General features: G+C 50.6%; 1 protein-coding gene across 1 annotated transcript; it reads left to right on the plus strand.

Annotated features, from left to right (window-relative positions):
- The first annotated feature begins 12,257 nt into the window (after nt 1-12,257).
- On the plus strand, nt 12,258-12,932 carry LOC123090144 (uncharacterized). Its single transcript, XM_044511575.1, has one exon. It carries the CDS (start codon nt 12,258-12,260, stop codon nt 12,930-12,932), a length of 675 nt encoding a protein of 224 aa, XP_044367510.1.
- The last annotated feature ends 2,560 nt before the right edge of the window (nt 12,933-15,492 follow it).

The raw sequence follows: 15,492 nt of genomic DNA on the forward strand, positions 1-15,492 counted from the left end.
ATTATCAAGAAATGTTCTCCCTGAGTATGCACCGTTGTGAAAGTTCTTCGTGCTGAGACACCACATGATGATCGGGTGTGATAGGCTCTACGTTCAAATACAACGGGTGCAAAACAGTTGCACACGCAAAATACTCAGGTTAAACTTGACGAGCCTAGCATATACATATATGGCCTCGAAACACAGAGACCGAAAGGTCGAGCATGAATCATATAGTAGATATGATCAACATAGTGATGTTCACCATTGAAAACTACTCCATATCACGTGATGATCGGACATGGTTTAGTTGATTTGGATCACGTGATCACTTAGATGACTAGAGAGATGTCTGTCTAAGTGGGAGTTCCTAAGTAATATGATTAATTGAACTTCAATTTATCATGAACTTAGTACCTGATAGTATTTTTGCTTGTCTATGTTTGTCGTAGATAGATGGCTCGTGCTGTTGTTCCGTTGAATTTTAATGCATTCCTTGAGAAAGCTAAGTTGAAAGATGATGGTAGCAATTACATGGACTGGGTCCATAACCTGAGCATTATCCTCATTGCTGCACAGAAGAATTATGTCCTGGAAGCACCGCTGTGTGCCAGGCCTGCTGCAGATGCAACTGACGATGTTAAGGACGTCTGGCAAAGCAAAGCTGATGACTACTCGATAGTTCAGTGTGCCATGCTTTACGGTTTGGAACCGGGTCTTCAACGACGTTTTGAACGTCATGGAGCATATGAGATGTTCCAGGAGGGTAAGTTAATATTTCAAGCAAATGCCCGGATTGAGAGATATGAAGTCTCCAATAAGTTCTATAGCTGTAAGATGGAGGAGAATAGTTCTGTCAGTGAACACATACTCAAAATGTCTGGGTATAATAATCACTTGATTCAACTAGGAGTTAATCTTCCTGATGATAGTGTCATTGACAGAATTCTTCAATCACTGCCACCAAGCTACAAGAGCTTCGTGATGAACTATAATATGCAAGGGATGGACAAGACTATACCCGAGCTCTTCGCAATGCTAAAGGCTACGGAGGTAGAAATCAAGAAGGAGCATCAAGTGTTGATGGTCAATAAGACCACCAGTTTCAAGAAAAAGGGCAAAGGGAAGAAGAAGGGGAACTTCGAGAAGAACAGCAAACAAGTTGCTGCTCAAGAGAAGAAACCCAAGTCTGGACCTAAGCCTGAGACTGAGTGCTTCTACTGCAAGCAGACTGGACACTGGAAGTGGAACTGCCCCAAGTATTTGGCGGATAAGAATGATGGCAAAGTGAACAAAGGTATATGTGATATACATGTTATTGATGTGTACCTTACTAATGCTCGCAGTAGCACCTGGGTATTTGATACTGGTTCTGTTGCTAATATTTGCAACTCGAAACAGGTACTACGGAATAGGCGAAGATTGGCTAAGGACGAGGTGACGATGCGCGTGGGAAATGGTTCCAAAGTCGATGTGATCGCGGTCGGCACGCTACCTCTACATCTACCATCGGGATTAGTTTTAGACCTAAATAATTGTTATTTTGTGCCAGCGTTGAGCATGAACATTATATCTTGATCTTGTTTGATGCGAGACGGTTATTCATTTAAATCAGAGAATAATGGTTGTTCTATTTATATGAGTAATATCTATTATGGTCATGCACACTTACAGAGTGGTCTATTTATATTAAATCTCGATAGTAGTGATACACATATTCATAATGTTGAAGCCAAAAGATGCAGAGTTAATAATGATAGTGCAACTTATTTGTGGCACTGCCGTTTAGGTCATATCGGTGTAAAGCGTATGAAGAAACTCCATACTGATGGACTTTTGGAATCACTTGATTATGAATCACTTGGTACTTGTGAACCGTGCCTCATGGGCAAGATGACTAAAACGCCGTTCTCCGGAACTATGGAGCGAGCAACTGATTTGTTAGAAATCATACATACCGATGTATGTGGTCCAATGAATGTCTAAGCTCGCGGCGGGTATCGTTATTTTCTCACCTTCACAGATGATTTGAGCAGATATGGGTATATCTACTTGATGAAACACAAGTCTGAAACATTTGAAAAGTTCAAAGAATTTCAGAGTGAAGTAGAAAATCATCGTAGCAAGAAAATAAAATTTCTACGATCTGATCGTGGAGGAGAATATTTGAGTTACGAGTTTGGTTTACATTTGAAACAATGCGGAATAGTTTCGCAACTCATGCCACCCGGAACACCACAATGAAATGGTGTGTCCGAACGTCGTAATCGTACTTTACTGGATATGGTACGATCTATGATGTCTCTTACTGATTTACCGCTATTGTTTTGGGGTTATGCTTTAGAGACGGTCGCATTCATGTTAAATAGGGCACCATCAAAATCCGTTGAGACGACGCCTTATGAACTGTGTTTTGGCAAGAAACCAAAGTTGTCGTTTCTTAAAGTTTGGGGCTGCGATGATTATGTAAAGAAACTTCAACCAGATAAGCTCAAACCCAAATCGTAGAAATGTGTCTTCATAGGATACCCAAAAGAGACAATTGGGTACACCTTCTATCACAGACCTGAAGGCAAGATTTTCGTTGCTAAATTCGGATCCTTTCTAGAGAAGGAGTTTCTCTCGAAAGAAGTGAGTGGGAGGAAAGTAGAACTTGATGAGGTAACTGTACCTGCTCCCTTATTGGAAAGTAGTTCATCACAAGAACCGGTTCCTGTGACAACTACCCCAATTAGTGACGAAGTTAATGATATTGATCATGAATCTTCAGATCAAGTTTCTACTGAACCTCGTAGGTCTACCAGAGTAAGATCCGCACCAGAGTGGTACGGTAATCCTGTTCTGAAAGTCATGTTACTTGACCATGGCGAACCTGCAAACTATGAGGAAGCGATGATGAGCCCAGATTCCGCAAAATGGCTTGAAGCCATGAAATCTGAGATAGGATCCATGTATGAGAACAAAGTATGGACTTTGGTTGACTTGCCCGATGATCGGCAAGCCATTGAGAATAAATGGATCTTCAAGAAGAAGACTGACGCTGATGGTAATATAACTGTCTACAAAGCTCGACTTGTTGCAAAAGGTTTTCGACAAGTTCAAGGGGTTGACTACAATGAGACTTTCTCACCTGTAGCGATGCAAGTCTATCCGAATCATGTTAGCAATTGCCGCATTTTATGATTATGAAATTTGGCAAATAGATGTAAAAGCTGCATTCCTGAATGGATTTCTAGAAGAAGAGTTGTATATGATGCAAACAGAAGGTTTTATCGATCCAAAAAGTGCTAACAAAGTGTGCAAGCTCCAGCGATCCATTTATGGACTGGTGCAAGCATCTCAGAGTTGGAATAAACGCTTTGATAGTGTGATCAAAGCATATGAGTTTATACAGACTTTTGGAGAAGCCTATATTTACAAGAAAGTGAGTGGGAGCTCTGTAGCATTTCTGATATTATATGTAGATGACATATTGTTAATTGGAAATGATATAGAATTTCTGGATAGCATAAAGGGATACTTAAATAGAAGTTTTTCAATGAAAGACCTCGGTGAAGCTGCTTACATATTGGGCATCAAGATCTATAGAGATAGATCAAGACGTTTAATTGGACTTTCACAAAGCACATACCTTGATAAAGTTTTGAAAAGGTTCAAAATGGATCAGGCAAAGAAAGGGTTCTTGCCTGTATTGCAAGGTGTGAGGTTGAGTCAGACTCAATGCCCGACCATAGCAGAAGATAGAGAGAAAATGAAAGATGTTCCCTATGCTTCAGCCATAGGCTCTATCATGTATGCAATGCTGTGTACCAGATCTGATGTATGCTTAGCAATAAGTTTAGCAGGGAGGTACCAAAGTAATCCAGGAGTGGATCACTGGACAGCGGTCAAGAACATCCTGAAATACCTGAAAAGGACTAAGGATATGTTTCTCATTTATGGAGGTGACAAAGAGCTAGTCGTAAATGGTTACGTCGATGCAAGCTTTGACACTGATCCGGATGATTCTAAATCGCAAACCGGATACATGTTTTTATTAAACGGTGGAGCTGTAAGTTGGTGCAGTTCTAAACAAAGTGTCGTGGCGGGATCAACATGCGAAGCGGAGTACATAGCTGCTTTGGAAGCAGCAAATGAAGGAGTCTGGATGAAGGAGTTCATTTCCGATCTAGGTGTCATACCTAGTGCATAGGGACCAATGAAGATATTCTTTGACAATACTGGTGCAATTGCCTTGGCAAAGGAATCCAGATTTCACAAGAGGACCAAGCACATCAGAGACGCTTCAATTCCATCCGGGACCAAGTCCAGGTGGGAGACATAGAGATTTGCAAGATACATACGGATCTGAATGTAGCAGACCCGTTGACTAAGCCTCTTCCACGAGCAAAACATGATCAACACCAAGACTCTATGGGTGTTAGAATCATTACTGTGTAATCTAGATTATTGACTCTAGTGCAAGTGGGAGACTGAAGGAAATATGCCCTAGAGGGAATAATAAAGTTATTATTTATTTCCTCATATCATGATAAATGTTTATTATTCATGCTAGAATTGTATTAACCGGAAACATAATACATGTGTGAATAAATAGACAAACTAAATGTCACTAGTATGACTCTACTTGACTAGCTCATTAATCAAAGATGGTTATGTTTCCTAACCATATACATGTGTTGTCATTTGATTAAAGAGATCACATCATTAGGAGAATGATGTGATTGACTTGACCCATTCCGTTAGCCTAGCACTTGATCGTTTAGTATGTTGCTATTGCTTTCTTCATAACTTATACATAGTTCCTACAACTATGAGATTATGCAACTCCCGTTTACCGGAGGAACACTTTGTGTGCTACCAAACGTCACAACGTAACTGGGTGATTATAAAGGAGCTCTACAGGTGTCCCCAAAGGTAGATGTTGAGTTGGCGTATTTCGAGATTAGTTTTTGTCACTCTGATTGTCGGAGAGGTATCTCTAGGCCCTCTCGGTAATGCACATCACTATAAGCCTTGCAAGCAATGTGGCCAATGAGTTGGTTACGGAATGATGCATTACGTAATGAGTAAAGAGACTTGCCGGTAACGACATTGAACTAGGTATTGGATATCGACGATCGAATCTCGGGCAAGTAACATACCGATGACAAAGGGAACAATGTATGTTGTTATGCGATTTGACCGATAAAGATCTTCGTAGAATATGTAGGAGCCAATATGAGCATCCAGGTTCCGCTATTGGTTATTGACCGGAAACTGTTCTAGGTCATGTCTACATAGTTCTCGAACCCGTAGGGTCCGCACGCTTAACGTTACGATGACAGTTTTATTATGAGTTTATAATTTTGATGTACCGAAGGTCGTTCGGAGTCCCGGATGTGATCACGGACATGACGAGGAGTCTCGAAATGGTCGAGACATAAAGATTGATATATTGGAAGCCTATATTTGGATATCGGAATTGTTTCGGGAGAAATCGGGATTTTTCCGGAGTACCGGGGGGTTACCGGAACCCCCCCGGGGGTTAATGGGCCTACATGGGCCATGAGGGAGAAGAGGAGGGCCGGCCAGGCAGGCCACGTGCCCCCTCCCCCTAGTCCGAATAGGACAAGGAAGAGGGGGGGGGGCGCCCCCGTTTCCTCTTTCCCCTCCTCCCTTTTCCTTCTCCACCAAGGCAAGAGGGGGGACTCCTACTCCCGGTGGGAGTAGGACTCCTCCAGGCGCACCCCTAGGGGGCCGGCCGCACCTCCCCCCTCCCTCCTTTATATACGGGGGCAGGGGGGCACCCCATAACACACAAGTTGATCTTCGTGATTGTTCCTTAGCCGTGTGCGGTGCCCCCCTCCACCATATTCCACCTCGGTCATATCGTTGCGGTGCTTAGGCGAAGCCCTGCGTCGGTAGAACATCATCATCGTCACCACACCGTCGTGCTGACGGAACTCATCCCCGACACCCTGCTGGATCGGAGTCCGGGGATCATCATCGAGCTGAACGTGTGCTGAACTCGGAGGTGCCGTACGTTCGGTGCTTGGATTGGTCGGATCGTGAAGACGTACGACTACATCAACCGCGTTGTCATAACGCTTCCGCTTTCGGTCTACGAGGGTACGTGGACACACTCTCCCCTCTCGTTGCTATGCATCACCATGATCTTGCGTGTGCGTAGGATTTTTTTTGAAATTACTACGTTCCCCAACAAGGGTTGGGGTGTGGTTTGCGGTGGGAAGGCCCTACTGCTCTGGTTGCCATGGCAACCAGAGAAGGCCGGCGATGGAGGTAGGGGTTCGAGAGGTGGGAGAAGATGGCGGCAGTCGGGATTGGGGATCGATCGGAGGCCGGGACGGCTGGGTCGTGCGGGATGCGGGGTCCTCTGGCCCGGGCGTGCGGTCGGGGTTGCCACACACCGGACGTGCGGGCCGTGCCTTTGCACGCCCGTACGCGGTCGTGCGGGCGGGTTCCTATCCATGCCACACGAGGCGTGTGGCACAACTACCCGATACACCACACGTGTGACAGTTATCGGGACCCTTAAAATAAATGACTCAACTTTGTACTCTCTTCATTTTTTATTTACTCCGCTCTTCGCATATTCGCTTTGGTCAAAGTCAAACTTTATAAACTTTGACAAAGTTTATAGATAAAAATATACTTCCACATTATATAGATTTGTTACGGTAAATATTTAGATTCTTTTCTATAAACTTGGTCAAAACTTTAGGAAGTCTGACTTCAGTCAACTTTAATATGTGAAGTAAATAAAAATGGAAGAACTATTAACTTTAGTATAAAAATTAGTACGTACAAAGTTGGGTCATTCATTTTGAAACAGAGGGAGTAGTAGTATCTTGCACTAAGACTGAGCAGACAAAAAACACGAATGTTATGGCTCCTAAACTTGGCCCCAAGGACAGAAATTAACGTGACAGAGACTTGCTAATAGTAACGCTTCAAAAAAACGCCCGTGCCCCAGGATAAGCATGCACAGTAGAGAATAGGCGGCATTCCTACCGGCGCGCGCGGCCTATATAAGCTGCTCCGAGCGCCGGTAAACCCCTCTCGCCCGTCTACCGCTCCAAGCTCTCCATCCATCGCCTCCACCAGGCTCCAGTACCGCGCCCGCCTCGTGTCGCAAGTGGCTTCCTCGACCTCTCCTTCAAGCAGCGGAGACCGGAGCCTACGCGGGGCTTCGCGCCAGGAGCTGGCTAACTATTAGGCGTAGGATTTGTGTGAACTGGCTCAATCTTTTAGGGGTGGCCTATCACATGTATTTATAATGATACACAATGTACATATTACACAGTTGGGCTACGTTACAAAGTCTAACACCCTCCCTCAATCTCAACTCACTCCTGATGCATCTAGGAGGTTGAGATTGCGCCTACAGACCTCAAACATGGGAGAAGGTAGAGGCTTGGTGAAGATGTCGGCAAGTTGATCCTTTGAGGAGATAAACTTGATCTGTAGTAGCTTCTGTGCAACACGTTCCCTCACAAAATGATAGTCAATCTCAATGTGCTTGGTTCGTGCATGAAACACCGGTGGTTTGTCAAAAGAAACGTAGCACCGATGTTGTCACACCAAAGAACTGGAGGATGTGACTGGGAGATTCCCAGTTCTCTAAGCAAAGATTCAATCCAGATAAGCTCAGCAGTTGCATTGGCAACTGCTTTGTACTCAGCCTCTGTGCTCCTGCGAGAAACAGTGGCTTGCTTGCGTGCACTCTAGGTGATCAAATTAGGACTCAGAAATACAACATGTCCCCCTGTGGATCGCCTGTCATCCGGACACCCAGCCCAATCAGCATCTGAGAATGCAGAGAGAATAGTAGAGGAACTGGGTCGCAAATGAAGACCGTAGGAGACAGTGAGACGCACATAACGAAGAATGCGCTTCACAGCAGACCAGTACACATCTGTAGGAGCATGAAGGTACTGACATACCCTGTTAACCGCAAAGGAAAGATCAGGACGGGTGATAGTCAGATACTGCAAGCCACCAACAATACTCCGATACTCCGTAGCATCCGTAGAAGAAGGAGGAGAACCAGCATTGGCCGAGAGCTTATCGGTAGAGGACATGGGCGTGGGTGACGGCTTACACTTGAGCATACCAGCACGGTGCAAGAGATCAAGGGAGTACTTTTTCTGGGTGAGGGCCAAGCTGCCACGAGACTGATGTGCAACCTCTATGCATAGAAAGAAGTGTAACCGTCCCAAGTCTTTAACTGCAAAATCTCTGCCAAGAGTAGTCACAAGAGCATCAGCATCCGTCTCAGAAGAACTGACCAGAATAATATCATCCACGTACACAAGCAAATACACAGTCAGACTGGGGCACTGAAATAGGACAGTGAACTGTCAGCTGTCGACGGAATGAATCCATGAGTACAAAGTGCCAAAGCAAGACGAGCATGCCAGGCACGAGGCGCCTGTTTCAGTCGATAGAGTGCCTTCGTCAGACGACAGAGATGATGAGGCTGAGCTGGATCAACAAACCCTGGTGGCTGCCGCATGTAAACCTCCTCTTCAAGCAACCCATGGAGAAAAGCGTTCTGTACATCAAGCTGACGTAGAGACCAACCACGAGAGACTGCAAGAGACAAAAGAAGCCGGATGGTAGTAGGCTTGACAACCGGGCTGAACGTATCCTCGTAATCCAGACCCTGTCGCTGTTTAAACCCTCTGGCCATGAGGCGCGCCTTGTAGTGCTCAATAGACCGATCGGCATGTCTCTTGACTTTGAAAACCCATTTCGAATCAATGATGTTGACACGAGGCGAAGGAGGAACCAATGTCCATGTCTCATTATGCAGAAGAGCATGATACTCTTGCTCCATAGCTGCCCGCCTGTGAGGGATACGCATAGCAGCCTCATAATGGCGTGGTTCATCAGTGGGATCTGCAACAGAATGAGCAAGACAAGCAGCCAAATATGTGACAGTACCATCATGACGCTGCTTGGGTTGGACAATACCGCTGCGACTACGAGTATGCGGGCGTTGCGGTGCAACGGGAACAGGAGCCGGCGGCGCCAACACAGGGGATGATGACGGCAGAGCGGGTGACGGGGGCCCAGGCGAGGGCTCAGGCGAGTCGACAGTAGGCCCAGCCGACCCAGGCGAAAGGGGCGACATGGACATAGTGGCGGGTGACGAAGACGATGACGGGGGCGAGGCCGGGCGTGGAGGCGTAGACGGAGACCCCTCGAGCTGCCCAGGGGAGGGCGTCGGGGTCGTGGGCCGCGCCTCGTCTGTCGTGGGCCGCGCCTCGCCTGGCGTGGACGACGCCTCGGATGACACAAGCCCAGGGTCGGAGGCCAGCGCCGGTCCAGTTGCATGGACAGGCACGTCGCCAGAGGCGGGGTCGACGGCGGGTGCATGCACGTGCACTGACCGGTCAACATGCGCGATGGGAGTTGTATCCGGAAGAAGTTCCAGGCGAGCACCGCGTCCAATACCTGCACCATGGTTAGGTAACAACACAGGCGAATATGCAACATCTTCAAATTGGCCAAGCATAATAAGAGATGAATGCATAGATGGTGGTGTGGCAGGTTGGTGCGGCATGGAGGAAAAGGGAAAGACATTCTCATCAAAGACAACATCACGGGATATATAGACACGGTTTGTTGGCACATGGAGGCACTTATACCTTTATGGAGAGAACTATAACCTAGAAACACACATTTTAGACCGAAATTCAAGTTTTCTAGAATTATATGAACGGAGATGAGGCCAACAAGCGCACCCAAACACCTTAAATAATGTATAATCAGGAATTTCATGTAGAAGGAGCTCAATAGGAGTTTTTATATTAATAACACGCGTAGGTAGTTGGTTAATAAGAAAACATGTTGTAGCAAAGGCATCACTCCAAAAATGAAAAGGTACAGACGCATGAGCCAGGAGTGTGAGTCCGGTCTCAACTATATGTCGATGCTTGCGCTCAACAGCGCCGTTCTGCTGATGTGTATGAGGACATGATAAACGATGAGAGATCCCAAGATTATTAAAGAAAGCATTGAGGTTGCGATATTCGCCCCCCCCCCCAATCAGACTGAACAGGAATAATCTTATGCTTGAGAAGACGCTCTACATGTACTTGAAACTGAATGAATATACCAAACACATCGGATTTGCGCTTAAGAAGATAAAGCCAGGTAAAGCGACTATAGGCATCAATAAAGCTAACATAATAGTTGTGACCACTCACAGAAGTTTGAGCAGGACCCCACACATCAGAAAACACAAGTTCAAGAGGACTCATTACTTGACGAGTAGAAGAAACAAATGGTAACTGATGACTTTTGCCTTGTTGACAGGCATCACACACAGACATCTCCTTATTACTAGACTCAAGAGGCAGCTCATGACGGTGAAGGATATGACGAACTATGGGAGTGGCAGGGTGACCAAGGCGAGAGTGCCACTGGGACGGCGACACACGAACACCACTGAAGACGCGCGGGGCGGATGGATCCTTCAAGCGGTATAAGCCATGGCTGAGACGACCACTAAGCAAAATTTCCCGGGTGGCTCGGTCCTTAACAAAAAGATCAAACGGGTGAAATTCACATATGACATTGTTATCAAGAGTGAGCTTTGGAACAGATAACAGATTAAGAGTCACCGAGGGGACTCGTAAAATATTACGAAGATGAAGCTGCCTAGATGGATGACTAGTTAAGAGAGATGCTTGACCAATGTGAGAGATGGGCATACCTACACCGTTGGCGGTGTGAACCTTGTCGGGACCGTAGTATGGCTGATGGGTGGACAGCTTGGTGAGCTCGTTCGTCATGTGATTGGTGGCGCCAGTGTCCATATACCATGCAGGATCAATCGGATATGACGGTGTATATCCGGGGTCGACGCGTGTATCCTTGCTCTTGGTGGCAACATGAGCAGCAGGAGGGCCAAAATCCGCCATGGCAAACTGTCGCTCATTACCTTTTCCATCGTTACCAATACCCAGGAAGCTCCACTGAAACCTCTTGTGGCACTTGGAGGCAACATGCCTCTCACGCCCACAAAGCTGACAGCGTACAGGGCCGCCGCCCGAGGTTGGCGCTGGCGGGTTGGTGACGCGGGCAGGCGGCGAGGATGCAGGGGGGCGCTGACCCCGCGAGGCCCAGAAGGCCGCGGGCTGGTCGGCGATGGAATTGGTGGCGCGGCGAGCTTCGATGCGTTGCTCAGTGAAGAGCAGCCGGGAGAAGAGCTCGTGCGGCGGCAGCGGCGGCTTGGCGTTGTGGACGGCCTCGGCAAGGTTGTTGTATTCAGCATCAAGACCCTTAATAATATAGCCGGTGAACTCCTCATCACTCAATGGTCGACCGATAGAGGTTAATGTATCCGCCAAGACCTTGAGCTTGTTGAAGTATGTTGTGACCGAGGAATCCAGTTTCTTGACATCATCAAGCTTGCTGTGAAGAGCCATCGAGTGGGCGGCGGAGGTCTGGGCAAACGCATGTTCCAGCGTCGTCCACGCATCCAAGGAGGAGGCAGCAAAGAGACAGAGGCCAGCGACCCCGTCTCCAAGGGAACCCTGGATGGCAGAGAGGATCGCTTGGTCCTGTTGCACCCACAGTCAGTGCGCCGGGTTGATGGCCGGGCCGTGGACGGTGTGAAGAACCTGCGGCGGACACGGTAGGGAGCTATCGACATAACCAAGGAGGGGGCGGCTGCGGAGCAGCGTTAGAACCTTGGCACGCCAAAACAAATAGTTGTCCAGCGTGAGACGAGTCGTGATGAGGTTGTCGAAGTGGAATGACGCGGAGATCATGGCGGCGTCGGTGGCAGCGACTGGCGGGGCTGCAGGTGGCCCACCCGCAGGCTGATCATCGGAGCCCCCCGAGGCCGCCGACAGGAGGGCGAGCGTCGGGGACGAGCTAGTGGTGGAGGCCGATGGCGCTACCATCGCGGCGGTGGAGGCCGGCGCTGTCGACGACACACGAGACAGCGAGATCGGGGCGGAAAACAGCGAGCCCATCGCCTTGGTGCTGAAGAAGTGCGGCGTCGGCGAGGCACCAGTGCGAGCAGGAAGATTCAGCAGGGCAGCCAGCGATGCGGGTATGGTCCCGGAGCTGGCGGAGCTAGATGCGGAAGCAGACATGGCAGCAGCGGCGGCGGCGGCCATAGGGTTTAGGGCACGGCGGCAGCGGCGGCTGGGGTGGAGGTGGATTAGGTCCTAGGTTTTAGGCTGATACCATATTAGGCGTAGGATTTGTGGGAACTGGCTCAACCCTCTAGGGGTGGCCTATCACATGTATTTATAATGATACACAATGTACATATTACACAGTTGGGCTACGTTATAAAGTCTAACACTAACCATCAGCAGACCCTCGCGGTGGCGCCGGCGCCGCACGTCGACACGGACGCGGAGCTGGCAGGGGAAATGGAGGAGCAGCGCGGCAAGTTCCTCGTGCTGCGCCTCTACGAGGCGCTTAACTCCCGCAACACACGCCGGGCGCAGGACCTGCTCGCCCCAGACCTCGAGTGGTGGTTCCATGGCCCGCCCGCGCACCAGCACATGATGCGCCTCCTCACCAGTGCCGGCACCAACACCGAGTTCAGGTTCTGCCCCCGCTCCATCGACGCCTTCGTCTCCACCGTAATCGCCGAGGGGAGCGCCGACGGCGCCGACCAGCTCCTCTACTGGGTGCACGCCTGGACCGTCGGGCCCGATGGGGTGATCACCCAGCTCAGGGAGTACTTCAACACCGACCTCACCGTCACCCGCCTCTCCGCCGCGGCGGCCACCAAGAACGTCAGTGCGGGCTCCCCTAGCCACTTCTCCTCTTCTTCTGCCTCTTCCTCCCCCTCCTCGTCCACGTTCTCGGGCCTCTCCTCGCCGGCGCACACGCCCAAGTGGCCCAAGTGCCTGTGGCAGAGCCGCCGCAGCAACCGCGTGTGCAAGTCGCTGCAGGGCCTCGTCCTCGCCATCTAACAACAGAGCCTACGAATGAGTAAACTAGAAGTCAAAGGAGTTGCTTTGCGTGCTTGAATTAAGAGTGTGATTTATTTGGCCTAGATCATGGATTATGGTGTGTACTACTGCTACTGCGGCAATGACTTGCTGCTACGGCTGAATAAAAGTATATCGTATTGGAGCCTTGGGCAATGTGCGATGAGTCACCTTCATTTCATTTTCTTTCTTTCCTGTTTCCTTGGTGTCATGACCGGTCTTCAGCTGAACCGAGCTACTCCCTCTTAATTTGATTTGACCACATATTGGAAACTTGCTGAGTCAGGAATTGCGAGCAACTCAAGGGGGTGACTCGAACGGACAAGGATTTTGTCCGCTTTTTGTCCGTCTGGATCGCCCGTCCGTGTGTCGTGTGTCCGTGTCTATTTTTGTTTGGGTAGGCCGGTTCGGCCAACGGGTGCAGCATGCATTTTAGACATGTCCGCGTCGCCATTTCGTGAAACACTTGGAGGGCGAGCTCCCGCGCCACCTCGCCCACCGCAGCTTGCCACGCCACCTCACCGCAGCTCACCCCGACCTTGCTGCTTCCGCCCGCAGCTCTCGCCCGGTGATCCAACGAGCTCCCGCCCCGTCCCGTAGCTTTCGCCCGAAGTGCACCTGCCCCGCATTGCGCACTCGTGCCCACCCTGTGCGATGGCCAGCTCCAGCGATGGCATGTAGCTACCTAGCGCGCATGCACGCAAGGGTGCGACCATGCCGATGTGCTCGGACGCTGCAGGCACGGCAAGCGCCGCGACTCGAGGACATGCACGACAGGGCGACCGGGCGTGGCGAGTCGAGGACGGGTGAGGCGAGGCCGCGGCGAGTCGAGGACGGGCGTGGCCGGGTGCAGCGAGGCAAGGCTGCGCAGTTGGGACGGCGAGACGAGGTCGGGGCGAGGCGCGACGGGCGGGGCGAAGCGAAGCCGCAGCGAGGCGCGACCAGCGGCGGCTGGCTAGCAGGCGCGCGACCATCGGCTGCTGGCAGTAGCACCAGCACGCACGCTGGGCAGCGGCGGCTAGCTAGCTAGCTAGCATGCGCGCAGCCAGCAGCATCAGCACAAGCACCAGCATGCATTTTCCACCAACGGTGGCTAGCTAGCTAGCTAGTACGCGCACGGTCATCCGCCAGTGGTGCGCGTGGTTGTAGGACGCGACGACGAGCGCTTGACCGTTGTGCGCCGGCAGCGGGAGGAGGCGGCGGCTGCTTGCCTTGGCAACGAGAGGAGGAAGCGACACCTCGCTCGCGACAGAGGCTGAAGCAGCCGGCACCATGCCCGCATCGGCATGCCCGGTGGCATCGAGAAAGAGAGAAAAGGAGGAGAGAGACGGATGTGGGATGGATGGGTAGCCCCTCGATGACAGGTGGGCCAGTGCTCGCATGCAATGTACAAAGGCGGACAAGGAGGCCACAGAAAACAGCCGCCTTGTGTTCGCCGTGGAATATGACCCAAATTTGGATCCAATCGGACACAAAACGGACAACAGGCGGACGCTGTGTCTGTTTGGATCACCCCGTTGGACCAAGTTTTATGTCTGGATGATCCAAACACATAAAATGGGTCACCCGTTTGGAGTTACTTCGATGCTTCCGTAAGAGTGGCACCTCTCAGATATTGTTGGCAAAAAACGCATATATTGGGGACAAATCCAAGCTTGCAGGGAACCCAAAAAATCTGGATGAACTGAGTACACGGATGCAGAGATTCATACCAGAGCGGCGGAAAGTCTCCCGTATCCAGGGGGAAGGTTGAGGGTGTTGCTTTCAACGTAGCACACACCAAACAAATCCTTGATGTGAAGTTTGCTGGATTCCCGATGGCACTTGAGGAACACAACAAGTCTGGAATTTCCTTTACACAATTTGTATACTTTAGAGCAACTTCAAGGGGCCGACTCAAACGGATGTGCACTTTGTCCATTTTTGTCTGTTTGGGTCGGCCGCGCGGACATATTTGTCTGCTTTTTCATTTGGGTCAGCCGGTGTGCCCAATGGCAGCCTAACCATTTTTACATGTCCGCCCCGGCATTTTGTCAAACACGTAGTGGGCAGCGGAGCTCGCAGCGGCTGTGCGCAAGGAGACGAGGTCAATGTCTGCAGGAGCATCGGCCGGGCGCGGGGGCGGGTGCGGGCATGAGGCGAGGCCGGCGGTCGAGCTCGAACCCACGCCGGCGAGACGAAGCAGGATGAGCGGTCCGACACGGCGGCGCGTCCCGACAGGGCGCGGCGAGGCGAGGCGGCTGGGCGGGCGGCGAGCATGGCGGCTGGGCGCGGCGAGGCGGCTAGGCACGCGGCGCTCCGCGTCTGGGCGGCTAGGCGCGTGAGCTACAACGGACGGACCAGAGCGGACGACGCTGCAACTTGGGCGCGAGCGGGGAGGCCGACAGCTGCAGCAGGCGAGCTGCTCCTTCCGAGCCATGCCGGGCTCCAGCTGCTGCACGGCAGAGCGAGCGGGGCGTACGCGGCCATGGCGAGCGGGGCGAGCGAAGGCCACAACGAGCCAGTTAGCTACGCCCGTACGCAGCCACCGGACCAGCTAGCT

This window comes from Triticum aestivum, chromosome 4B, assembly GCF_018294505.1.
Source record: "Triticum aestivum cultivar Chinese Spring chromosome 4B, IWGSC CS RefSeq v2.1, whole genome shotgun sequence".
NCBI lineage: Eukaryota > Viridiplantae > Streptophyta > Magnoliopsida > Poales > Poaceae > Triticum > Triticum aestivum.